Source organism: Mobula hypostoma, chromosome 19, assembly GCF_963921235.1.
Source record: "Mobula hypostoma chromosome 19, sMobHyp1.1, whole genome shotgun sequence".
In the NCBI taxonomy this organism is placed as follows: Eukaryota; Metazoa; Chordata; class Chondrichthyes; order Myliobatiformes; family Myliobatidae; genus Mobula; species Mobula hypostoma.
In genome coordinates this window covers 50,024,962-50,051,812 of record NC_086115.1, presented here as the reverse complement: position 1 = coordinate 50,051,812, position 26,851 = coordinate 50,024,962, and the positions used below count along the sequence as shown (strand labels likewise).

At 41.8% G+C, this 26,851-nt stretch overlaps 1 protein-coding gene across 4 annotated transcripts in view; it reads right to left on the bottom strand.

Annotated features, from left to right (window-relative positions):
- fam53b (family with sequence similarity 53 member B) overlaps positions 1-26,851 on the bottom strand; it is a 133,722-nt gene that overhangs the window by 81,573 nt on the left and 25,298 nt on the right. For 3 of the 4 annotated variants that reach the window (XM_063071849.1, XM_063071851.1, XM_063071850.1), the window contains exons 2-3: positions 15,983-16,188; positions 7,027-7,081 (exon numbers count right to left, since the gene is read on the bottom strand). In XM_063071849.1, coding sequence (XP_062927919.1) covers positions 7,027-7,081; positions 15,983-16,057 — 130 coding nt within the window. In that variant the 5' untranslated portion in view covers positions 16,058-16,188. Of the gene's footprint in view, positions 1-7,026; positions 7,082-8,022; positions 8,670-15,982; positions 16,189-26,851 lie in introns of those variants that run through there. The other variant, XM_063071852.1, reaches the window with a different exon arrangement.

The following is a 26,851-nucleotide window of genomic DNA, read 5'->3' as shown; positions in this document are numbered from 1 at the left end:
ATCCGTGAAAAGATAAAGTAATGTTCATTTCCCCAGAATTTAATGACCTGACATTTTGAGGCTGGTAAGAGTGACTAAACAGATAATGCATACAGAATTGCCTTTGAAATTCTACAATCATTGCCACAGGCTGCAGAACGTCAAGTACAGCCCCACTATTTAAGAAAAGTAGGGAAACAGGGTGCTAGAAACAGCAAGATGGATGACAACAGTAAGGAGAGTAGCGAAGCTTTGGAATTCTCTGCACTGCCGAGATTCACACATCAGAACCAAGTGGAAAGATTGAAAAGGAATATATTATTTCTCCACTGTGTTGGGGATTGAGCCAAACTCCCCAAAATATGGTTCAGATTTTCCTTCATCATTTTAGCCTTCAGGAGCTGCTAAAGCAGTTTCAGAACTGCTGCTGAAGTCAGGAGGAGGAGGGACAATGAGGAATAAAAGCAAAACAAAAGACTGATGGCTAAAAATACTGGAGCACTATTTCATTCCATGTTCTGCAAAACATCTGTAGCGTTACTTTACAGGGAATGATTGGCCAATCGTAGAACTGACAAACTTTGGAGAAATGAAATATTTGTTGGCTTTGGTAATGCAGGATTAGAACTGCGATGTTTGCTCTCTCCTGAATTTTTGCATCATTAGTGCTTTAATCATATATCAATAAAATCTGTGTGATTGATACTTTCTCTGTTTAAATGCGTAGGTTCAACACCAAGACAACAACCTTCAGAACCCAAAATCTAAGCAATGCCTTTATCTTCTGCTGATAACATTACCAGCAACTTTCCCAATAAAATTTGGGAAACAACCGACTCCAATCAACATCTATAGGCTCCTGTCTCATCTCATCAAAACTTGCTTTGCTCTAATTTAGAACTTGATCCTGTGGACCAGCTCTGTTCCATTCCATAACTGTTTTAAAACTAACAGAACTATTCTCAAAGTGCTCCCCCACTGTCATCTCAGTCACTTGCCCCACCCTATTACCCAAGAGTAGGCCAAGCTTTACCCTCTGCTGATAGTGTCTTCTAAGTGCTGTCTGAAGAAAAACTTTCCTCACCATACAAATTCCACCCCATCTAAGCTCTTAACTTTATGGCAGCTACATCTACTGGATACAAAAAAAATACTCAGTTATGTAGATACTATATATATTCTGACACAGTTTTCCACAGAAGAGTATAACTGTTGAAATGGTTGAAAAGGATGAAACAGAGTATTTATCTGGACATGAAATAAGTGTGGTACAGAAGTTAGTGAAACTCAAGTACCATAAACATTGGATCGTGACAGAATACAGAGAGAAGAGAAAGAGGACGGTTACAACAGTCCTTCAAATAACCTCATTTATGGTCATTGCGCCAGAGGAGGGGACAACGCTGGAAAAAGCTCACTTGGAAAAGGAAGTTAGGAAACCTGCAAATATTACATAAGGCCAGACCAGACAGCAATGACAAGATTTCCTCCCCGGAACAACATCAGCGAACCAGATGCAATTTTAAGATAGAATTCCAGCTTGTTACCAAAACAAGTTCCACAGCTGCCATGTTAAGATTGAACTTTGGTGACCTGATTTTTAGTTGAGGCCGCTTGCATCACCATATTAGTCAAGGAGCATGGTTTATATAAACCGTGATGCAGTTCGTTAAGGAAATAAATGAACCGCATTGATATGGAAATACAATAAATGTTTTGCATGTAGATTTTCAAATGGGATATCTATAATGCCCTGTAATTGTTTTTAATAAAATGTTCCCTAATTTTGATGATAAAAATAAAACAGCAACAGAAAGTTGGTGAGAATACAGAAAACAGACATTATTTATCTGATGTTTTTGATATTTTGGCAATATGATCAGTGGGGTTAATTAAAAGTCCACATTAAGGCCATTCTGTTTTTTAAAAATATATACACATAGGGCGGTGGAGGTGGAGATACGTCTCTGCCAGGGGAGATGTAAGCTTCTCCTTCCCTTCACCAGCCTGCAGGTCACCCTTGGGCAAGGTGGAGCACCTGCTTAGCCCCCTGATCAGGGTCACGCGAAGCCATGGCAGCAGGTGGGGAATGGTCATATGAGCAGCTGATGCATATGCAACCACTGGCAGACAATCTCTGAAGAGTATTGATAATGGCTGGGGTCACCCGTCTTGAAAAGACATTGCCCAGAAGAACAAAATGGCAAAGCACTTCTGCAGAAAAATTTGCCAAGAACAATCATGGTCATGGAGACATGTTTGCCCTCAACATACGACATGGCACATAATGATGGTGTCATATGACATGGCACATGATGATGATGATGATGATAATGATGATGATGATAAAACATAGGACTCTGACACAAAATTTGGACAAAACAAGGCCTAGGGATAGACATCTAGGTGAGCATGTTAAAGGATGAAGGGGGTTTAGTGAATGGGATCAGAACTATCCTGCTCCGGGTGAAGAGACCAGCCCCGAGGCACTGGCTCGACGCCCTACAGGAGGCAGGAGAGTGAAAGGGTGAGCAGCGTTGATGTGTAGAGAAATGGTTGGTGTACAAAACTAAAGAAAGATCCCGCATCTCCAGGTGGCAGCGGCAATCAGGAGATTGAAGGGCCAAAATGGAGGGCACAGATCAGGGAAGTACACAGTCTACAAGATGTCAACAAATACTCCTACTGTGCCGTGAAGTCAGAGGATGTACGTCAGCCTCGAACGCAGAGATGTGGAACCGGGTAGAACAGTGTGAGTCAGTGACCGCCCTTTCTGATGAGGCAGCACATCCCGGTGCAGTCTGATCGGCCGCCTTCTCATCATTCAGTACAGAGTTTCTGCGTCTGATTCCAGCTTCCTTCATCTCCAGCCACACTTTAATAATAAGTTCAAATGCAGCTAGCCACCAGTTTTACAGCAGCTAATTATTGAGCCAGTTATTCTTCTGCATTTACGACTCCTGATATTGTTGTTGCCACAGCAACCACTGCCAAGGGCAGTCTCACTGAATCAGCAATTTGCTTCGGATTTCCGCCGTGTTTAACGTACAAGATAGAGCAACTCCATCTGCTTCCACCCTTATTGATACAATAATAAATAGAAACCTGAGTTCAGCAACGTATTCCTATGTGGGAATGATAAAAAAACCAAATCCATTCTGAGGAATCTCTGCTGTTTCACCTCTGCAGTGTAGTGCCATCCACTGCATGGAAGCACACAGCCCATTTTAATAGTAGAGTGCTACCACTATGTGTAAAAAGCAGTTAATTGGAGAAAAGACAGCCTTGGCACAATCCTTAAAGTTGGCTTCTAATTTTCAGACAGGATGATCTCAATGTACAAAGAAGGTATCGTTAAAACAGCTTAAGCGAGTCATAAAAGCCTAAACCAAAAGCAGACCCTGTTTCTGATGCTCCTCCAATTCACATGTCACTATGGAAATAGTTGTTACCATTATGGCCTGTTTCCTCGGTGTATAAAAGTGTATGTTGGCAAAAGCTTCTCAATTTTCCAGTAAGGAATGCTTTAATGCAGGGCAGTCGAGTAACTTTCAGATGGAAGGGAATGTGAACCGATTACTACTTACATTGATGAAAAGAAACCAACCAAACAAGGAGCTGTACAAAGTTCTTGGCCACTTTTAGTGATAACAGTCGGTTAAATAATAGCATCAAAGGCACAAATGGAGAAAATCGCAGCAACGGCCTATCAGTTTACTAATATATACCATGATTTTAAAGGCCTTTTGTCAATGGCATTACTCTAAAGCAGGGGTTCCCAACATTTTTTATGCCATGGACCAATACCATTAAGCAAAGTGTCCATGGACCTCAGGTTGGGAACCCCTGCTTAAAGCCAAGAGGGTGGTAAAATGCTCTCTGTGTTATCACGGCCCCAAAGATCTTAACAAGATGAGATGCAATCCACATGCAGTACTGTGCAAAAGTCTTAGGCACATATATAACTACGGTGCCTAAGACTTTTGCACAGTACTGCAGTAATTTTACGTAATGCACTGTACTACTGCCACACAAAAAGAAACAAATTTCATGACATATGTAAGTGATGATAAACCTGATTCTGATATGGGCCTCTACTGTGGACTGAGAGTGGGAAGGGGGCAGGAATCATGGTTGGGAAAAGGGGAAGGGGAGAGGGGAGGGAGCAGGAAGCACCAGAGAGACATTCTGTAATGATCAATAAACCAGTTGTTTGGAATCAAATGGACTTGCCCGGTGTCTCAGGGCTGGGTGTGTCTCCACCTGTGCCAACCCCTGCCCCTGGCACTCTTCCTCTGCCACCCTGTCCACGTCCCTCCTACAGCGCTCCACCCTCGACCTTCCCAATATGCTTTGCACCCGGTAGAACTCTACATTGCACGTTAACAAATACAGTACTGTGCAAAAATCTTAAGACATCCTAACTATATTTTATATAAGATTTTTGCACAGAACTGCAACACCACCTCATGACTGGCAAGTTAAAATACACATTAGCTTGGCGCTACGCCATATATCACCCAAGTTATTTCCAGTACTTCCTTTGCAAATTTAACAGCTGTGTGTCTCAGCTAGACTTTGTTCAACATATAAAAACACAAACAATGCAAGGTTCGGCTTTCACCAATATGTGGATTTTGTGGAAATTTTTATTTATTGGCCCTTATTGCATGGGGAATGTCTTGCCATATGTGCCAGATGTTGGCGAAAGCATATTGTGTATGACTTTGTTCTCCTATTTAGAAATGCAATGGAGGTAGTGCAGAGGAGGTTCATTAAGTGGTTCCTGGCGTGAAGGAATGGTCAGATGAGGGAAGGTTGAACTGGCTGGGCCTTTGCTTAATGTGGTTTAGAAGAATCAGTGGTGACCATATTGAAACACATCAGATTTAGTTTGGGAGGGGGACTGATTTATAGGGTAGATTTTGAGAGGGTATTTTCCTTTTGGGAAAACCTAGAACTAGGAGACAACATTTCAGGACAATTGCTCATCCACGTAAGGAGGAGAATGGAGGAAAAATCTCTTCACCAGTGGGTTGTAAACTTTTTAAATTCTCAACCCGAGAGAGTGCTAGAGGCGAGTAATGATATGTTAAGGGTTGAGATGGATGGATTTTTAAACAGGAGCATAGCTACAGATAATGATAACATGCAGTAAATTAGAGTTGAGATCAAAAGCAAATCAACCATGATGTTATTGAACAGCAGCGCAGACTTGAGGTTCCCTATATTCTTATGTTCTTAATTATTTGATAGTTGCACTGCAATCAGTCAAGTCATTACTTTGCAAATGAAAATTCAAATTCACCCATTTGTAACAATGATAAAAATAAATCATTCAAAACCTATGCAATACAAATAACCTTATCAGAAACATCAAACTGTAATATATTAAATACAATTGAAAAGGGCTTTCAGCAATTTAAACACTGAGCTATTTTCAACCAGGCGTGAAGGCTTTTGGGTTTGTCATCGGCAGTGTTTCTGATAGGCAGGTAAGTTAGGACATGATCAGTATATTGCACATTTACTGTCCACTGGTTTATGTAATGCTGTATGTACACAGACTATCAGGACATCAGTTCATGCCAGAAGCAACCCCATGGCTCTTGAGCTATTGAGGATGGAAATTCCTTTACCCATTCAATTAAGGGTTTCAAAGGGTCAGCAGATTACTGTCTCAATTACCACCTTGAAACTGGACGAAGTACAATGTGCTCCTTTCCTACTTTTATACCTGGACTACAAAAACAGTCCTTAAAAATATTATGCTCTGATTTTTATACAGGACTCTTAAAAACAAAGCTCTCACAACCAGCTCCCTCAGTTTACATTACGAGTATCAGATTCCCTATTTTATAAGCAGAATTATAAATGCTATATATTAATCAAGGTGTAATGTAATTGGGGTACTGTAGGGAGACGGAGGAGGGGTTGACATCATAGACTTGTTCTCCATCTGAATCCTGTGCTCATGGAAAAGTAAATAACCTTATCCGGTGCTCCCTAAAGGACATTTCTTCTGAAGGAAGCATGCCAGTGTAGTTTCTATAATACTATAGCACAGATTCTGATCCAGATTCCCTTCCAACACAGCCCACTATGGGAATGCAAGATTGGTTAAGTTAATCTATAGTTTAAAATTACCCTATATATTTTACATTGTCTTATGAGCTGCCTAAACTATGCATTGCAAATCAATCATTGTATTTGTGCTATTAATGCACATTACATGTTCTATGATTTTCTTTTATTTAGAGATCTTCTCTTCTTCGGCTGTCCATCGATTTCGATCTTGACTGAGGCCTGGGCAAGGTTCTATGGAAGACCGGTAGTTGAGCTGCATGTCTCCCCTCTCCACGCCACCGATGTTGTCCAAGACAAGGGCACTGGAACCCATACAGCTTGGCACCGGTGTCATCGCAGAGCAATGTGTGGTTAAGTGCCTTGCTCAAGGACACAACATGCTGCCTCAGCTGAGGCTTGATCTAGCGACCTTCAGATCACTAGACCGATGCCTTAACCACTTGACAACGCACCAACACTTTTTTAAAATTTAGAGATACAGCATGGAACAGGCCCTTCTAACCCTTCGAGCCACACCATCAGCAACCCACCAATTTAACCCTCATCTAATCACAGAACCTTTTGCAATGACCAATTAGCCTACTAACCGATACGTCTTTAGACCGTGGGAGGAAACTGCAGCTCCTGGAGGAAACCCACGCGTTCACAGAGAGGACGTGGAATTCCATTGCCCTGAAGTTGTAACAGTGCTGTGCTACTGTAGTGACCAGTCAATATGGGCTAACGAGGCATCTAGTTAATTCAATTCGGATCTAGAATTCAGAGCATCCAGAAACTCTTCCAAGAACAATAAGCATGAAAGCAGCTCCACACTTCACAGAAAACATCCTCTACACTGTGTTTAGCCAATGAAATTAACCTCCTTAATTATTTTACTCTTTAAAGCTCGTCCCACCTTAATAGATCCTATAAGTTAAAATTAGCGCAAATAGATACTAGCAAATTAATTTCTAAACTTACCCATAATTCCACATGAAAGGAGAGTGGGTCCTTTACTCATCTTCTTTGGACTGTGCTGAAATTATTAAAAAAGTAGTTAAGCCAAAATTATAAAAGAAAATCTACTAGGTCAAAGTGGAAACATTTAAAAAATGAAAATGCAGGCAGCTAACAAAATGAGTGCAAGCAAAAATATAAAATATAATGTCATGTAATTAGCCAATCATATCTCAGGGGAAAGGAAATGTAATTGACAAAATTACTGTTATAGCTTCACAATTTACAGCAAGAAAAGTTACCCAATCACAACAAAAGAATTGTGTCATGTGACCATGTTATATTATGACACAACTAACTGACTAATTTTGAATAAAACCAACATAAGAACTTAAAACGAATACAACTTTTTCACTTGACCTTTGTGAAAAAAACTAACATATATTGAAAGAAGCACAGATTCAATTCTAAACAGAGCTGAAGAATTTGAATCATTTTTGTTTCCTTAATAATTGCCAGAAATGTCAATTAACATCAACATGCTGTGTATTTCCTGCTGAATTTTTATGCACATGCACTGTTCTCTCATACTACAAGCCTGAACATTTCTTCATTTCAAACCTCTGCCACTAAAAGAAATCCATCCTAAAGTCAAATGTTTAAAATAAGAAAACCAGTAACAAATTGTCCTTCATACGATCCGGTCTAAAGAGTTACAAAATAGCTTCCAGCTCCAGCATTTCCAATTTAAATCAACAATCACATTGCAGGAATTCATGGGCTTTTCCAAGCTCCTTGCTCGATGTGGATTGGGAGGCAAAGCTAGCGTGTCTGTATTCCAGAGATTAAGTCAGCAAAGCCCTAAACTAGAACTTGGTATCTGCATTGGATCTCTCCCCACCCCACACAGCTTTCCTGCATGGACTTCCTTCTTTAGCATAAGAATTCTCTGGTCTTCATGATCTGGTGACTATTTTTAATTTAAAGAAAAATAAGCATGATTCACCCTTTCTTACTCACTTAGGATCTTGAAGATTCTGAAGATAGCAGTTTATTTATAGTTATGGGCTAATCACATCAGATTATCAGAATGTGGACTTCTCTATCCCAAGGGTGCTTGAAATAAGAAATGAATTCCTTCCAAACCCTCCTAAAAACCAATTACACCATGAAGCACTTGAAGCAGTGACTGTTACTGTGGAAGGTCCTCTGATTACATCTGTAAGACCACGTAGCTTGTTCAGAAGGGCATCATAGCAATTATTCCACAGGACTGCGAATTGTGGGCAGACACAGATTATATTCATTTTCTTTTTTCTGGATCTCTCCCCCCTCTGACCATCTTCTGCATGAGGATCTTAAGCTAGGTTTTCACAGCTGCCTGTCTTCATTCACTCCTCATTTGTAATGTCATCAAGTTTGTGACCACAGCAGAGTCAGGTTGGAGCCAACTCAGTTTTCATTGGGTCTCCACGTAGGTTCATGGGCTGCAAGCCATTTTGAGTGGAGATCTGGAGCAGGTACTGCAATGGAAAATCCATCAATAAATCCAGAGATAATCTGCTAATTCTCATGGTCTCAACCAAATGCGTACAAATTGCTGACCAATGCTGGGCATTCCCTGGACATTTCCAGCTACTCTCCAATTTCACAAAATGATCCAATTAGAGTACAAAAACTTGCAAATGTCAATTATCTTTACCAACAACTCACCATATAGAAACACAGAAACATACGAGGGGTGATTGATAAGTTCGTGGCCTAAGGTAGAAGGAGTCAATTTTAGAAAACCCAGCACATTTATTGTTCAACATTGTCCCCTCCTACGTGTACACACTTAGTCCGGCGGTCATGGAGCATACGGATCCCTTCTTTGTAGAAGTGATCCATAGCTGGGGTGATTGATAAGTTCGTGGCCTAAGGTAGAAGGAACTGGGTTATTAACCTCAAACTTTCTGCATTATCATGCAAAGAGTTCAACTGCACGTGCATGTAACGAGAGCGTCTTGGACCTCCAGGTGGTCCACAGCAGGGGTGATTGATAAGTTCGTGGCCTAAGGTAGAAGGAGATGAGTTATACAGCTCTCGTTACATGCCCGTGCAGTTCAACTCTGAGTGAAAATGCAGAAAGTTTGAAGTTCCTCCTCACCTCCTTCTACCTTAGGCCATGAACTTATCAATCACCCCTGCTGTGGACCATTTTCTGGAGGTCTAAGAGGCCAACTTCTACAAAGAAGGGATCCGTATGCTCCACGACTGCTGGACTAAGTGTGTAAATGTAGGAAAAATAAATGTGCTAGGTTTTCTAAAATTGACCTTCTACCTTAGGCCACGAACTTATCAATCACCCCTCCTAGAAAACCTACAGCACAATACAGTCCACAAAGCTGTGCCAAACATGTACTTACTTTAGAAATTACCTAGGGTATTAAAATATAATCATATTAGATAAATTTTATACAGATCTATTTATTGTTTGTTCACCAGTCTGTACCCAGCTCTCTCCATTCTAGAAGGGTCTTTCTATCATCTTAGAAAGTCACTCAAGTAAAAGATTAAAAGCTAATTTCAAGCTATTATGCTCAACAGGATATGGCAAGATTAGAGTAAAAATTTGACGCTCTCTCTGAAAAGTATAAAAGCATTGGTAAAATCTAATCAAATAATGTGCAAAGTAAAAGAATTGCAAATTCTCTTCAGTTGTGCAGTACAGCAGTGAACCAGTAAACAGGTTTCACTTTTTATACAGCAGCCCAGAGAAAATACTTGGAGTAACAAAGGCAAAATCTCTCAGAAACTAGAGGTTAATAATCATCAGGAACACAATTAAAAAATAAAAGTCTCAAAGATATCCCCTAAGTAATAAAATTCTGCAATAATCCAACTAATAGCTAACTATTCATTTGAACTCATTTTAACCCCTGCACCTCCTGGGCAGAAGTTCCATGAAAGCCAATACTGGAATCCTCCCGGGTTTTGCATGGGATTATTTACTTAATTTAAAATGAGTTTCAGTCAATTTTTTACAAACGACAATGCCAGATCCCATCAAATTTCAAGAAATAGCCTGTTCTGCTATTCAAATTTGCTCATAACTCCCAAAAAACAGCTATATGTAGTTGAAGCTGTAATCAGCATTCAGAGTACAGGAATTTGACATACATCTCTTAGTGTCTGTGTGTCTGAAGGGAAACTAGTCTCTTCCTTTTCTGAGGTTGTGGGAGTTTCTTACTGGAACTCCCTCCCAGTGTAAGATTTCTCCAACTACAATAATAGTTGTCACATTTTTAGCCTAGCCTGCAGTGCAAATTAGTTCTTAGTTACTCAGAACAAAACAGTTCTCATTACTCCAGCAACACACATCAAAGTTGCTGGTGAACGGGCAGGCAGCATCTGTAGGAAGAGGCGCAGTCGACGTTTCAGGCCGAGACCCTTCGTCAGGACTAACTGAAGGAAGAGTTAGTAAGAGATTTGAAAGTGGGAGGGGGAGGGGGAGCTCCAAAATGATAGGAGAAGACAGGAGGGGGAGGGATGGAGCCAAGAGCTGGACAGGTGATTGGCAAAGGGGATATGAGAGGATCATGGGACAGAAGGTCTGCGGAGAAAGACAAGGGGGAGGGATCCCAGAGGATGGGCAAGGGGTATAGTCAGAGGGACAGAGGGAGAAAAAGGAGAGTGAGAGAAAGAATGTGTGTATATAAATAAATAACGGATGGGGTATGAGAGGAAGGTGGGGCATTAGCGGAAGTTAGAGAAGTCAATGCTCATGCCATCAGGTTGGAGGCTACCCAGACGGAATATAAGGTGTTGTTCCTCCAACCTGAGTGTGGCTTCATCTTTACAGTAGAGGAGGCCGTGGATAGACATGTCAGAATGGGAATGGGATGTGGAATTAAAATGTGTGGCCACTGGGAGATCCTGCTTTCTCTGGCGGACAGAGCGTAGGTGTTCAGCAAAGTGGTCTCCCATTCTGCGTCGGGTCTCACCAATATATAGAAGGCCTCATCGGGAGCACCAGACGCAGTATATCACCCCAGCCGACTCACAGGTGAAGTGTCGCCTCACCTGGAAGGACTGTCTGGGGCCCTGAATGGTGGTAAGGAAGGAAGTGTAAGGGCATGTGTAGCACTTGTTCCGCTTACAAGGATAAGTGCCAGGAGGGAGATCAGTGGAGAGGAATGGGGGGGACAAATGGACAAAGGAGTCGCGTAGGGAGCGATCCCTGCGGAAAGCCGGGGGGGGGGGAGGGAAAGATGTGCTTAGTGGTGGGATCCCGTTGGAGGTGGCGGAAGTTATGGAGAATAATATGTTGGACCCGAAGGCTGGTGGGGTGGTAGGTGAGGACCAGGGGAACCCTATTCCTAGTGAGGTGGCGGGAGGATGGAGTGAGAGCAGATGTCCGTGAAATGGGGGAGATGCGTTTGAGAGCAGAGTTGATGGTGGAGGAAGGGAAGCCCCTTTCTTTAAAAGGAGGACATCTCCCTCTTCCTGGAACGAAAAGCCTCATCCTGAGAGCAGATGCGGCGGAGACGGAGGAATTGCGAGAAGGGGATGGTATTTTTGCAAGAGACAGGGTGAGAGGAGGAATAGTGCAGATAGCTGTGAGAGTCAGTAGGCTTATAGTAGACATCAGTGGATAAGCTGTCTCCAGAGACAGAGACAGAAAGATCTAGAAAGGGGAGGGAGGTGTCGGAAATGGACCAGGTAAACTTGAGGGCAGGGTGAAAGTTGGAGGAAAAGTTAATAAAGTCAACGAGCTCAGCATGCGTGCAGGAAGCAGCGCCAATGCAGTCGTCGATGTGGTGAAGGAAAAGTGGGGGACAGGTACCAGAATAGGTACGGAACATAGATTGTTCCACAAAGCCAACAAAAAGGCAGGCATAGCTAGGACCCATACGGGTGCCCATTGCTACACCTTTAGTTTGGAGGAAGTGGGAGGAGCCTAAGGAGAAATTATTAAGAGTAAGGACTAATTCCGCTAGACGGAGCAGAGTGGTGGTAGAGGGGAACTGATTAGGTCTGGAATCCAAAAAGAAGCAGAGAGCTTTGAGACCTTCCTGATGGGGGATGGAAGTATATAAGGACTGGACATCCATGGTGAAAATAAAGCGGTGGGGGCCAGGGAACTTAAAATCATCGAAAAGTTTAAGAGCGTGAGAAGTGTCACGAACATAGGTAGGAAGGGATTGAACAAGGGGGGATAAAACCGTGTCGAGGTATGCAGAAACGAGTTCGGTGGGGCAGGAGCAAGCTGAGACAATAGGTCTGCCAGGACAGACAGGTTTGTGGATCTTGGATAGGAGGTAGAAACGGGACACCACCATGGATGTCCAGTCCCTATATACTGTACCTCTTCCTAGAGATGCTGCCTGGCCTGCTGCGTTCACCAGCAACTTTGATGTGTGTTGCTTCAATTTCCAGCATCTGCAGAACTCCTGTTGTTCTCATTATTCCAGTTTCCCTAAAACCACGGCTGCATCATTTACTTCACTTAGATCTGTGACCTCTTTGAACCTCAAAGATAGGCCCATAATGTGATTTCACTATTTTGCCAACGAGTTTGGGAATGCACAGCAGCATTCTGCAATGGATCTTGCCTCAGGTTCATTTTAGAACACTACAATTGATTCTTACCATGTATCATTTCCTGGCCACCTCTGCATTTAGGAGGTCACTGGCCTCCGTGATTAAAGTCATAGAGCTATACTGCATAGAAACAGGCCCCGCCAGCCCAACTCGTCCATGCTGATCAAGATTTCCGTCTAAGCAAGTCCCATAGGCCCGAATTTGGCCCATGTCCCTCTAAACCAGGGGTTCCCAGCCTTTTTAAGGGATGGCCCTGTACCATTAACTGAGGTGTCCATGTACCCCAGCTTGGGAGCCCCTGCTCAATACCTTTCCTGTCCATGCTTAAATAACTTTTAAATGTTGTTAATGCACCTGTCTCAACCACCTCTCCTGGCAGCTCGTTCCATATACTGACCACCTTCTGGGTGAAAAAGTTGCCCCACAAGTTCCTATTAAATCTCTTCTCTCTCAACATAAATCTAAGCCATCCAGTTCCTGATTCCCCATAAAGATCAAGCATTGACACAGTCCAACAACCTTCATGATTCTTACACCTCTGAAAGATCACAGTTGATTCTCTTGCGCTCCAAAGAATAAAGACACAACCCTCTCAACCTCCCTCAATATCTCAGGTCCTCAAGCCCTCACAGCATCCTCATAAATCTCCTTTGCTAACTTTCCAACATAATGCCATCTTTGCTATAGCAGGGTGACCAAAGCTGAGCACAATATTCCACACGTTGCCTCAGCAACATCTTGTTGTACTGCAATGTAACATCCCAGCTTTTCCACTAAATGTTTGACTGACGAAGGCCATCATGCCAAAACCCTTCCTAACTACCATGTCTACCTGAGAAGCCACTTTCAGGAAACCATTGAACTGCCAGGTCCCTAGATTGATCAGAAGAGACCATATAATTTTCCTTCAGCACACAGAAGCAGACAGAGAAGGCCAAGGTATTTACCTGCGTTGCAAGCAACCCTGAAGCACAAGCATTCATAAAGTGCACTCATGTCCTTGACTGTTCCCCATCAGTCTCCTGCTAGGAGACCCTGGCTGTAGTCTTCGCAATGTCCTTTGTGAAAACACCATGCCTCCTCTGGGCAACGTTCTTTAGGAGTCTGTCTGACTCTCTGACCATCCTGGAATTTTCTGACTGTACACCCCCATTACTGCAGGATCCACTTGGTCAGTGACAGCATTCCGGCATCTGGAAGGTTGTCACATGTACTTGACCTGTTCATTCTGTAGCTAGCTGTAAAGATCATACTTGCTGGGATACATGCTGACAGCTGCAAGAACCTGCGACCTCTACTGCTTTACATACAGAAACACAAGCTGGTGGTAGACCTGAGGAGGGCTAAGGCACTGGTGACCCCTGTTTCCATCCAGGGGGTCACTGTGGACATGGTGGAGGATTACAAATACCTGGGGATATGAATTGACAATAAACTGGACTGGTCAAAGAACACTGAGGCTGTCTACAAGAAGGGTCAGAGCCATCTCTATTTCCTGAGGAGACTGAGATCCTTTAACATCTGCCGGACGATGCTGAGGATGCTCTACGAGTCTGTGGTGGCCAGTGCGATCATGTTTGCTGTTGTGTGCTGGGGCAGCAGGCTGAGGGTAGCAGACACCAACAGAATCAACAAACTCATTCGTAAGGCCAGTGATGTTGTGGGGATGGAACTGGACTCTCTGACGGTGGTGTCTGAAAAGAGGATGCTGTCCAAGTTGCATGCCATCTTGGACAATGTCTCCCATCCACTACATAATTTACTGGTTGGGCACAGGAGTACATTCAGCCAGAGACTCATTCCACCAAGATGCAACACAGAGTGTCATAGGAAGTCATTCCTGCCTGTGGCCATCAAACTTTACAACTCCTCCCTTGGAGGGTCAGACACCCTGAGCCAATAGGCTGGTCCTGGACTTATTTCTTGGCATAACTTACATATTACTATTTAACTATTTATGGTTTTACTACTATTTAATTATTTATGGTGCAACTGTAACGAAAACCAATTTCCCCGGGATCGATAAAGTATGACTATGACTACAACAATGCTGTTTAGTGAACATTGAAGTTAAACTTTTGTTCTAAGTTTGACTTCCACAGATTAAGCCAGTGTGACCAGTTCAGTTCAATGTAGCTCTGTCTCGTCCCGGAACTTCAGATCACAGAGTCAGTCATGCACACACTTCTTTGCCTCTTTAACTGGAGTAATTAGGTAGATTCATGTTTCAATTAACTTTCGAAACAAAGAAATGTTAACAAAGGGATCTCAGGTTTTGGTCTGTTCTTATTATTAAACATCATTTTTTAGGCATGTGCACCTGTACTAAAATTAAAAAGACTTTTTACCTCATTCAGTTTGTTCTACCAATCATGTCCAGCATCCATTTCAAAAAATTAGGGAAGAACTTTACTCTTCGATGTTACGGTACAAGAGGCTGGCAGCCAAAAAGTGCATACTGGAAACTCAGACACAAGCAGCTGTTGATTTAATGAATGAAGAAAATCATAACAACTTGTGCCCAAATTTGTGATAAATGTTTCTGCCTTGCCAAGTTCTTATGCCCAAGCATTGAAAAGGAAAATCTGCCCTTGAAATGACCATCAATTGGATTTTCCACACTGCTGCATTCATGCACATAAATACTGCACCTGTCTGCATAAGGCACGGCAACTCTGTTAAAAACTTCCAGTCGTCTTTACAAATCAACAAGTTCAAGTGCTCATGGTAAAAAAATAAGGAACATCACTGTCCAGGATACCTCGTCACAGGTGAGTGATGTTGAAGGTCGGACAGAAATAAGGATCAAAAACCAAGGCAATAACATCAAGCACAAATGTATTGACTTTAAAATGCTGGATATAAATAGAGCTAAAATTAGCACTAATGGCAAGGCTTACAGTTTATATCATGTATTGATTTTAAAAAGATCCTCCCCAGAAATCTAACTCAAAAGGCCTTTATGAACCTTTGCTTAAATATTAGTTGTAATTCCTAATGCATGAAACCAACTACAAAAATGTGAAAATTAATATTAACTAACCTTCCTAAACTATTGTATATTATTTCAGCAGCTGCTCCAATTACCAGGGTAACAGCTGCAATTATTGTATAACTGCTGTACTGGTTTTGGGAATGATGTAGGCCGCCATGTATTATTGCAGGGTCAAATAAAAGACTTCAACCATCACAGTGAAATCAAAATAAATTACACCAACAAAACTAGTTGATATTAAATTTACATATTAAGCACTAGATTACGCTACTGAAAGTTTATAAAAACTACACTTTAACCTTGAAGCTGAATAATTGAAATATCTGTGGAAATATCTATTTATATTTTTTTAATTAAATGTTTAAAAATCCATACATATGGCTTAACTAATAAGCTTACCAGTTCTCTGGTGAAAATATGAATACCATAATCCAAGCTGTTGTTTTCCAGATCTTTCATTAAAAGAGTCACCATGGTATCATAGTCAGCTCTCTGAGTTCATTAGACTGAGGGCCGTAGTAAGTAGTCACCATGCTAAGCCACATCTTCCACTTCAAGAGAGACTGAGATCTAGCTGGGTGTGTACTACAGCAGGCTCTTCATAACTGTCCAATACCATGGAGAGAAAAAGAGAGACAGATCAGGCTTTTTTTTTGTTCAATAAATCCAAGACTGAATACTTGAAACAATCAACAGAGTGCTGGCAAAGTGTCAGGCAGCATCTATGGAGGGAAATGGACAACTCACGCTGTTTGGGTCATGATCTTCCAGTGAGGATGAAAGGTAGAGGGAAGATAACAAGTTAATAAAAAGAGTACAGGTGGAAATGAATACATAGCATCTTTCAATGCTCTCGTGAAAAAACACTGGAAGTCAATAGTTAAAGATTTGAGCAGAAATATTAATAAAATTTCCACTTACTTTTATAACTATGCTCCTAAAATGCTCTTATATTTTTGGATAAAATTCAGATTCAGATTAATTTATTCCTTGAAACATGTAGTGAAATGTGCCTTTTGCATTACCACCAGCCAACCCAAGGATGGAAGTCACAATGATCATTCATTAAAGAAGTGCATTTTTATCCACGTGTTACCACTTCTACATTGACATAACATTTGAAAACGTTTTGATTTTATTGTAAATGAAGCCCCATAGTTTCTTCCAGGCACCATTTTTCCTTCCTGCAATAAAAAAGTTTGATTGTTTTGATCACTGATTTGAGATGATGATTAGCTCAAATGTTCTATAGGCTCAAAATATCCTCATTGTTAAATAAGGATAACTTAGAGCCTTGTTCAACTGATATCGCTGTTCTGAAATGTAACATTGAAAATGGCCTCAGAGGAAAACCATCATTTGTTCAGACTATAGATGAACCCAACTGATAAACTTTATGATCGCTATCATGTACAAACTTAACAACCAGATGCCAACTGATTTACTTGTTAAAGCTGAATGCATCAAAACTCATACTTTTCTCATTAGGAAACTTGGAATCAAGGATGACTTGATTCCACTCCATTTATGCTCAGAGGGAGTTGAAGAGTCTTGGAAGGGCATGGTGGTTGAAGGAATTTTATTCCACTGTTTGTACTAGATAGATCTCCATATACTTCTCAGGGTGCTCTGAGTTTCCGGATGCCCCTTCTCTATTGTTCACTTACAGAGCGAGTTATTCTAATGCATCCGCAAAAATGTTTGCATTGTTCCAAGGGTTCTTTGATAAGATCCTTAAAATATTCTCCCTGCCCTCCAGGAAATCTCTTGTGATAGAGCTAGGCAGCCAAGTGTTCATTTCTGAGGTCCAACATGAGGCACATGGACAATGAAGACTTTGTCGGAGCTGCTTGAATGTGATCAGAGACTTCCTGCTGAACGTCCTGGCCTGGGAAAGAAATATTCGGAGGAGTTTGTGGATTCACTGTTGATGCTAATTCTCCAATGCCTTGGAGGTCCATCCATCTCTCTAAAGCATGCAGGGAAGTGCAGATTTTGGCTGGTAAATTGACCAAGAGCTTTTATTGAGTATGAAGAGTCATGAAAAGGCACGGTGGTTGGAGGAATTTTGAACACTCTTTATCTAAGTTGGCAAGGAACTGTGTTGCACAGTGTGCAATGTCATGATCAGTGTCTGCCCTTACTGATTCCTGCTTGAGGAAGAACGCGTCATCATCCACCGGGACAAAGTGCAGTCTTCCAGACCCAATAGTAAATTATCCAACTTAAAGTAACCTGATCTTTCTTTCGGTCTGTATAATATCTGACCATTTTTGCAGTCTTCCATCTGTGACTTTGGCTCAGTTTTCCCCTCTCTTTCCTGCAGCCAAGCTATTCGCAGCACACAACACAGACAAAAACAAACATAATGTTCTTCTGAATACCATATAAACACATTTTGTCTCAGTCTCAAAAACAATATTCCCCAGCCTTCTCTGCTACTGAACTCCAAATACGTTTTCTCTCTTTCCCCGTGCTGGTGAAGAGCCTTGGAACCAAAACATTAAATCTGCATCTCTTTCCACAGATACTGCCCGACATGCTGAGTGTTCCCAGCATCTTCTGAGTTTATTTCAGCTTTCCAGCACCTGCAGTTTATCTCCATTTGCTTTCAGTGAAGTGGCTCTTTTTGTCATGGAAAAGCCAAGGTTTGCCAAGGCTTCACCATGAATTTTGATCATTGGGAGTCAACACTGGGCCACGGGGGCAGCAGCAGAGAAGATCACTGAGTGCACTGCATCAACGCAAAGTTCATCCTTGCATCATTCAGTGAAGGAGTTAGCAACAGCTTGAAACTTGGTCCCGGAGTACATGTATATATGAAAGCTGTCTGTACAATTGAGTTTGAAGTGGACCAATTTTGATTCTGCAGTGGAGGTAACACAGATTAAACGGCTTTCTACACATCCTGTAGCTTACCTGAGAAGATGTTGGACTATGAAGTGTAATATTGCAGAAAGGAATATTGAAGAGAATGGTGTAATGATACAGCCATGTAAAGGAAGGTTGCTTTTACCCGTCTCGGCTGCAGGCTGTGACAGATCCAGGAGGTGGCATGAATTTTGTCTGTTGGACTGGCAGGGCATCATATGACAGACAAGGAATGGCTATCAATTACCGAGGGCAACCAAATTTTGAGGACTCTCTATGATCTTGAGTGCTTGTTGACATCAAAGGCCTTTGTGAGGTCGAAAATGGCTAAGTTCAGTGGTTGGTGCTGTCCTTACATTTTCAACGAAGCGTGGTGCATTGTACTTGATGGATGGAATCCTCATTGTAACGCCCCGAGAAGCTCTTCAGCCATTGGGATGAGGTAGACAATGGGGATCCTCATCATAATTCCTGTGACAGTCAGAACGGAGACCCTATCCAGGCATCTAAGAGAGATGGTTATGATTACAGTATCCCCACTGTCCTTTCGCACCCTCTCCTCTTCCTAGAATGGAGGGATGGGCATATGTGAATTCCTGCTAGTGTTTCTCCATCATGTTTCAGAACCTCAGCAACCTGCTGCGGAATCCTTGAAGTTGTTTCTCCGTCATTGGATACCACTTTGTTTAACCTCTTGCTTGTCCAAGGTAGTGCTGAGAACATGATGGATAATGTGCTGAGCACTGGAAGCCAGGGACACTCGTGACATAGGTAAAACTCCTTAACAAAGGCTTCTATATGCCTTTCAACAAATATTGACTGCTTTTCTGTCCTTAAAGAATGGTTCTTGACCCTAAGTGACATGGGTCCTAGAGATGGCTTTGACAGCAATTTTAAGGAATCATCACATGCATGACCTTCAGATAGTTGCTGGATGTCCTGCACTCTTTTCTGTCTACTTTGTCAAATTATTAGTATTATTGTTCGCACTCCGCCTACAAACACTTGTAGATCTTTTCTTTCCCCCTGAAGTGTAATGTCATTTCCATTAAAGAATAATTTGTTCACAATTACTTAGCATCTGGACCTCCTGGGCACTCGCGTCTCATCTGTCTTTGTCCCAAGCATCCCACTGTGAAAACTCTATTCTCTCAGCACCTCAGAAAAAACATTGGCTGACGCCCAACCAAGAAAGTCACAGAAAATCCACAGTGTCCTGTCCACCATAATTAACAACTGTGTAGAGACTCCTGGTTCCTCTGCAAAAAAAAAATCACTGCATACACAATTTTAAAACAAGTAAGCAGAAGACATTAAATTGATAAAATTCAAAATGATGCTTATTACATCAATGCTCCACTATTCATATTCTAGGTCATTAAAAGGTAGTTGTTTTTCTCAAAGTTTAAGTTATCTTTCTAAATTTACATAAATAAATTAAAGAGTGGTGTTACCTTCACCACAAAGTCTGCCTTTCTGATTTGGCTTCTGAAAAAAAAAACCTGGGACGTTATTAACACAAATACTCTACTTGCAACTGAACTGGTCTTTTGGATTTGAAAACACACAGCCCAGTTTATTAACTAACTGCAGAGTAATAGAAAAACTCAAAAAGTGGGAATTTAAAAATTCCTTCCACTATCATAGCAAAGCACTCAAGTTTCCTCTTGACACTGGAGGTTCTATTAGCATCTATTATAAATCAGTGAATGATATATTTGAAAAATGTCAAATGAAAGCATGCTGCTAGAAGCTCAACTGGGAATTTGTCCTGTACCAGGAAAAAAAAATATTTTCCACTTGATAAAGAGTACGTTTTCCAGGACTCAGATTAACTGAATTTAGAAATTCAACTCAACAGATAACACCTTTGCAACTGATTCAGAAGCCTGTTGTGTCAAATCCAATAAAAAACACAAAAACACCTCCATACAGTGTTGACCTGTTGTATGTAGACCTATTGCTTCAGGCATTAAACTTAGGGCTCATCTGTTTTCTCAATTGGAGATCTTTGGAGCACCACTACATTATTCTGAAGGGGGCTAAGGGCTTTAACACTAAAGTGGCGGCCAACATTTTACCCTCAATCTGCACCTTAAAAATAGATTTATTGGTCCTTAATTCAGTGTACTTGTGGGAACTTGCTGTGCCCAAACTAGGTGTATTTTACCTGCCTTTTACCGGAGACTACAGTTTGCTATATGATGCATTCTGATTTCCAAGAAAATCTATTAATGCAAGCCTTTCTTTCCTCCTTAGAACTAAAGAACTCGCACATTCCAGTCTTGAAACAGTGCAGCATTTACCCACTTCACCTCAAGTAAAGTTAACTTACATGAAGGAAGGAAGCCCTGAACAATGCCAAGACCAAAACCAAAACTGGTTTTGCCAAACACGGACATGGAGAACAGTCACTGCTGCCCTAGATGCCAACAGCATAATGGACAGTAAGTAACTTGCATGAGGAACAATAAAGAAAAGGTAGAACAATAAAGAAAAAGTGAAACAACTCATTCTGAGACAGTTTTATTCGAAATTTCACACATGGTTGTGACAAATTCAAATTGGTTTCAATAACCACTCTACTCAAAAATTTCTCTCCTTGATTTGCTTTCGTCCTGCACCCAGCTAAAGATAATGCTTGCAGGTTTTTCTCTTTTAGTCATGATGTAGGACATCATATACGTGTCTAATATCATTGTAGGAGCCATGTACCTGTTCTCTATTTGCTTTGTATTCTGTGTCGCACATTTATTATGTTGATTATGGTAACAAGTCACATGGGTTTGGGCCCGGTTAAAACAAAGGGAATAAGTTACATATTCATGCTTTGTTCTGGGAAGTTTGGTTCTGGGGACTGCTGGTTGTCATTTCTTTTGTTGAACACTTAATTACGTTTAAATTGCATACATGTTTGCTAGCTGCTAATAAAGGATTGAATACATTTCTTTGACTTTGTGGAACAACATTACTAGGTTGACTGGAGGGCACGTCATACAAGGATAACAACCTGTGCTAGGTCGCCAGCAGTGACAATTGGTTTGTTAGAATTGGACAGCTGGGAACTATCCTAGTGCCTCATTACTAGGTAGCACCATGCACAGAAACAAGACCTCTGGGTCATCAAGTCTACACTGACTATCAATCATAGGATTACTGTGGAAGAGGCTACCACCCAGCTCGTTTTGTCTTCACCAATATTAGCATATCCTGTTCTCATTTATTTTACTTCGTCCTTCAGTATTGGTCAATTCTTTGCTGAATCTGAAATATCCATGAATTCAATAGTTCCCTGTGGTAATGCTCTAGTATCTAAACATTCCCTTTCCACTTTTATACCTTCCATTTTAATATATAGCTCTCAATAATAAGCCCAATCTCACACATCCATCACTAGCAGAGAGAGAATTAGCAGTAGGGGTAAAAATGTCAAAGTCCTTCCCACATCTGCTGACCACTTTAAAAGGTACAATTCAGGGCTGATTGAAGTAAATATAAGCCATCCAAATTTGTAGCCAATTAATGCAAACAATACTACAAATTATAATCAACAAAAAGTGAAGTGATGACTTAAGTTGAGAGACTCCTGGATGAACTGAGGTAACAGTACAACTCAATAGGAAACTGTTTCATTAAAGGAGGAGTTCTCATCTAATGTACCTCAAGAAACCTAAGTCCTCCCTCCTTCTCCTATAGGGACTTGCTCGTGGACACCAAAAACCCACTAGCTCCTCACCCAAATTAATTAGAAGATGCCTCTTTACATTGCTTTGAAAACTATAATAATTTATATTAGAAACATAATTAAATATTTTGGTGCAAAACAAAAGATGAGCTACTCGGTGAGTCAGGCGGCATCTGTAGGGGGAAATGAACAACAAAGTGATGGTCCCTTCATTTAGACCAGGGCTCCCCAGCCTGAGTCTACCCACCCCTCAGTTAATGGTAAAGCTCCACAGCATAAAAGAAAAGGTTGGGAACCCCTTCATCTAGACTGAGCGGTGGTCACCAGTATAAGGAGATGACGGGAGGGGCAGAACAAGAGCTCTCCAGCAACAGGAGAACCCAGATGAGAAGGACTTGATTGGAAGATGAAGTCAGGAGGCTGAGAGAAGAGTGGGGTAGATAGGAGGTGATTGAGAATTTACTGTTCATGCTGTTCAGTCACATACTACCCATGAAGAATACGAGATGCTGATCTTCTAGCTTGTACATGGCTTCATTTTGGCAGCAGTGAAAGCCGAGGATAGAAAGGTCAGAGCCTTGTTTATTCCTTGCTGCCTATAACTACTATGCACCTCCTTCTCCTTCTTAACTGAGGCCACGATATCCCTCAAAAACTAAGGTTCCCTAAACTTGTTTCCCTCGCCTTTTATTCTGACAAGAACATACAAAACTTTGCACTCTCAATATTTCACTTTTCTCACACATACTCAGGAACCCTTTGCCAGAAAACTATCTACCCCTCTCCACAGCTGCCAGATCCTTTCTCATGCCATCAAAATTGGCCTTTCTCCAATTTAGAATCTCAACCCAGGGACCAGTCCCATCCTTCTCCACAGTTATCTTGAAGCCAATGGAATTGTGATCACTAGATGAGGTCGTGTTCTGTCTTGTGTAAATTCGAAGTCCCCTTTGCAGACAGTGCCGAACTGCCTTCTGATAAAGCTTCTTGCTCTCTAAAATGCTTATGGAAATGTTTCATAAATCTGTGATTAAACACAATTTTATGTTCTATGAGAGTAAGAAACCATACTGATCGGTCTCTGTTGTGCCTACTTCTCACACTGGCTGCACTGTTTGTATTAGCAATCTGTATTAGATTGAATTTGTGCGTGGGGGCGGGAGGTGGAACCAGCATTTTTAGGAACACTCTTCTGACTATCTACTGATCACAGCCATGGAAGGGGGTGTGTGGAAGCAGGTGAGAACTGATGAGGAAAAGCTGTTGCTAAAATATCTTAATAACGAGGCACTTGTCAACAGCTTGCTGTCTTCAACAACAGCACATCTTGCAGACATTGATTTCAAAGCGATCTCTGGAGAGCAGTCAAGAATTTACTGTAATCTTTTGTTTTGTTTGTATTAGATGTATCATCAGTATATCCATGATGTTTGTGGTTATTAACAAATCACTGTTTCAATTTTCACACAATATCAGCAGAAGGTTCTGTTGTACAGCTAGAGACTAATTGTAAAATACTGTTGAGTTATCTTTGCAGTTTAGATTCATACTGTTATCAGTCCACATGCTGGATGTTGTGATCTCGGCTTCAACTGGATGTTATTAAGAAAAATATTTATATACCTCAGAACTTTAGCAGTTAAATCACAGTCGGCCATTTTTTCTCCTCAAGCCACACCATAATAATGTTAAGTAAACATGCAATGTTTTAATATCCCAAAACAAATTCTCCTTCAAGAGGACCACAGCCTTGTCGTTGGGTTTGGAGGCTTGCGTGACTCAATGACCCGGAGAGCTATGTTGACTGGAATCAAGGCTTTGGCTCTTGGTAGGGTCATCCATGGCAAACAGGTCAAAGGGTAGAGGACATACCAAGAGTGGTCCACCAGTCCTGCAGGTTCAGGAGGTCAGCTCAGGACTAATAACCCTGACTGGTAAAACGAAATTGTTATGGAAACAGCAATGAAGTACCCTCCTACATCTGAGTGTGACGGTATTCCAGAGTCTCCACCTGGGACTTGCATGAACGACGGTGGTGAAAACCGAGTGGAAACTACTGACGTGATGAAGAAAACCTTGAACACCACCAGAGATGGAGGACCTTCATTGCTGCCCTAAACACCAACGGTGTAATGGCAGTAAGTAAGTAAACCTAGTTCTGCTGCTCAACTCTGTACACGTTGTCGACAAATTTGATCACATAACACTAATTTGTTTGAAAACCAAGAATGAAATGCAAAAGTTAACATTTTGGGCACACTTTACATCAGTCTGGAAATTTCACCCAACACTTCCAGGAATGATTTAAGTTTGCACAGATGAAGTATTTCCAGCACCAGACAGACATGAACATATTTACAATAATCCAAGGTCAGCCACATATTTCCATTGTTCCTCCAATCCCCTTCACACACACAGAAACTAGGTGTTTATATTGCAGTTTGCTCTGCAATTGAGTTACTTAAAAGTTTTACTCACAACCTCACTCACAACTCCTGCTCTACGCTTGAGACCACACTGGAGACTGACGACTCCTGCCAAAATGTGGTGTCAATCATCACTGAAGCTTCTTCTGACCTCCCGCTGCCGTTTCAGAACATTCTTTACAATTAGTGTACGTGCCAGGCCTCCACAGACATCGTTGCAACGTGGACAGAGGTTCACACGGAAGGAAGAGGCATGGAAGGGTCTCACAGCTCGCTGCTCCATGAGGTTTTCTTGTCTCTGTACTGAACTGAGGCTGCGGCCTGCAACTACCAGGCAACTGGATCGCTGCAGTCATGCCCGACTCCCCGGCTGCGGACTCACTTTGCAAACTTCAACTGTTTGCTTGCTTTGGTTGTTTGCACAATTTTTCTCCCTGCACGTTGGGTGTTCAATGGTCTTTTTTTTAATGGGTTCTATTGGGTTTCTTTGTTTTATGGCTGCCTGTAAGGAGATGAACCTCAAGGTTGTATATAGTACACACACTTTGATAATAAATGTACTTTGAACTTTGACTTGATTCTCACTCAGAGCAAAAAGGTGTTCACAAGAGGCTTATTGACACCAAGGTAGTTCGCACAGAGAGTGTTCAAATGTACAAAGGTACAATTTAACGTCAGAGAAATGTATACAATATACATCCTGAAATGCTTTTTCTTTGCAATCAGGAGTGCCCCCAAAGATGAACGACAGTTAAATGTTAGAACCCTAAAGCCCCCCCACCAGCTCCCTCCTCCCGCGCATAAGCAGCGGCGGGCAACAATCCCTCCTCACCCCCGAACACCAAAAAAAAGCATCTACATCGCCACCAAGCACTCAAGTGTGAGCAAAGCAACAGCAAATACACACACTTGCAGTACCCAGAGACTTTGCGTTTCACCCGTTATTCGACATGCCACAGGTTCTCCCTCCCCTGAATAAGGGAGAAAGCGGTGTCTCCATTTTCCCAGCGAGTGTGTCCACTACAGTCCAAGCACTCGGTTTGTAACCATGCTTGGAATGTTCCAGGTCCTGGTGACAGTCACATTTACCCTCCTAACCTCAGGATGGTTCCAACTGGACAAAGCTAATACACGCTAGATTTCACAGCTTGCTGTTCTCCACAGCATTGAGGTCATTGGCACTCTGGAGTTGAGGAGACATCATCTCTAGTTTTGATTTGGGACAGATGATGTGTGTGAGCTTTTCCACTTTCCATTAAGCTCAGCCTATTCTAAACGATACCTCTCTGATACTCTTTGCTCCCAATCAGACCCCAGAGCTCTTCATGAACCTTCCATTCACGTCAAAATTCAGGTCACGATGGACCCTGAGAAGAACTTCCTGGCAGTTTTAAGGCAAGAGATCATGGATGCTCGCAGGTCTCCATTAAGAGACAGTGACAGCTTCTTATCATCTTCACACCAGACCCTACCGAAAGCTGGATATTGGGCATTAGGATTATCTTCTCCTTCCACAGGTCCCACACTTTGACTTCTCTAACTACCCTACTTAAGTGCCACTGTAATGAAAGCCATAGCAGCAAAAGAAATCCAAGAGAGATTGTTTCTGCCCATCTGAAATAAGATATGGTTACAATCAAAATTCAAAGTAAATTTTATTCTCAATGTACATAAATGTACATACAATCCTGAGATTCATTTTTTGTGGGTGGGCATACTCAAGAGATCTATAGGATAATAACCATATCAGAATCAATGAAAGACCGCCCAACTGGGTGTTCAATCAGATCAGCTGATTAAATGGATGTGGTTGAAAGACTAAAGGCCAGCTCTGAATTCTCAAGTATCAGCACTTCATTGGAACCTTCCGGTACTCACTATACACAGAGCTCCCTCTTCACAGTAGCCTGTTCAACTGAGGATGCGAGAAAGCGGAATCCCTCCTGGGGAACTTCAGCAAGAGGAGCAGAAAAATAACAGAATGAGGAGGATTTGGGCCTTTTCAGTAGCACATAGCAGTTGCACAGGAAGAACTGAATGGCAGGAGATACAGGCAGGAAGTTCTATCTGGGTCAACAAACGACGTGCTGGAGCCATCGGCAGGTTGTGCAGCATCTACGGGAGGAAAGAAATTATCCATATTTCGGGTCAAAGCTCTGCATCAGTGCCTGCATATTGAATGTTGCTCCAGATGCCAGCATTTTCACGTCTTTTGTGACTCAGTCCTATCTGATTATTATTTAGGAATTGTCAAGTAGATTATAGATTGTCCACATCTACAGTACT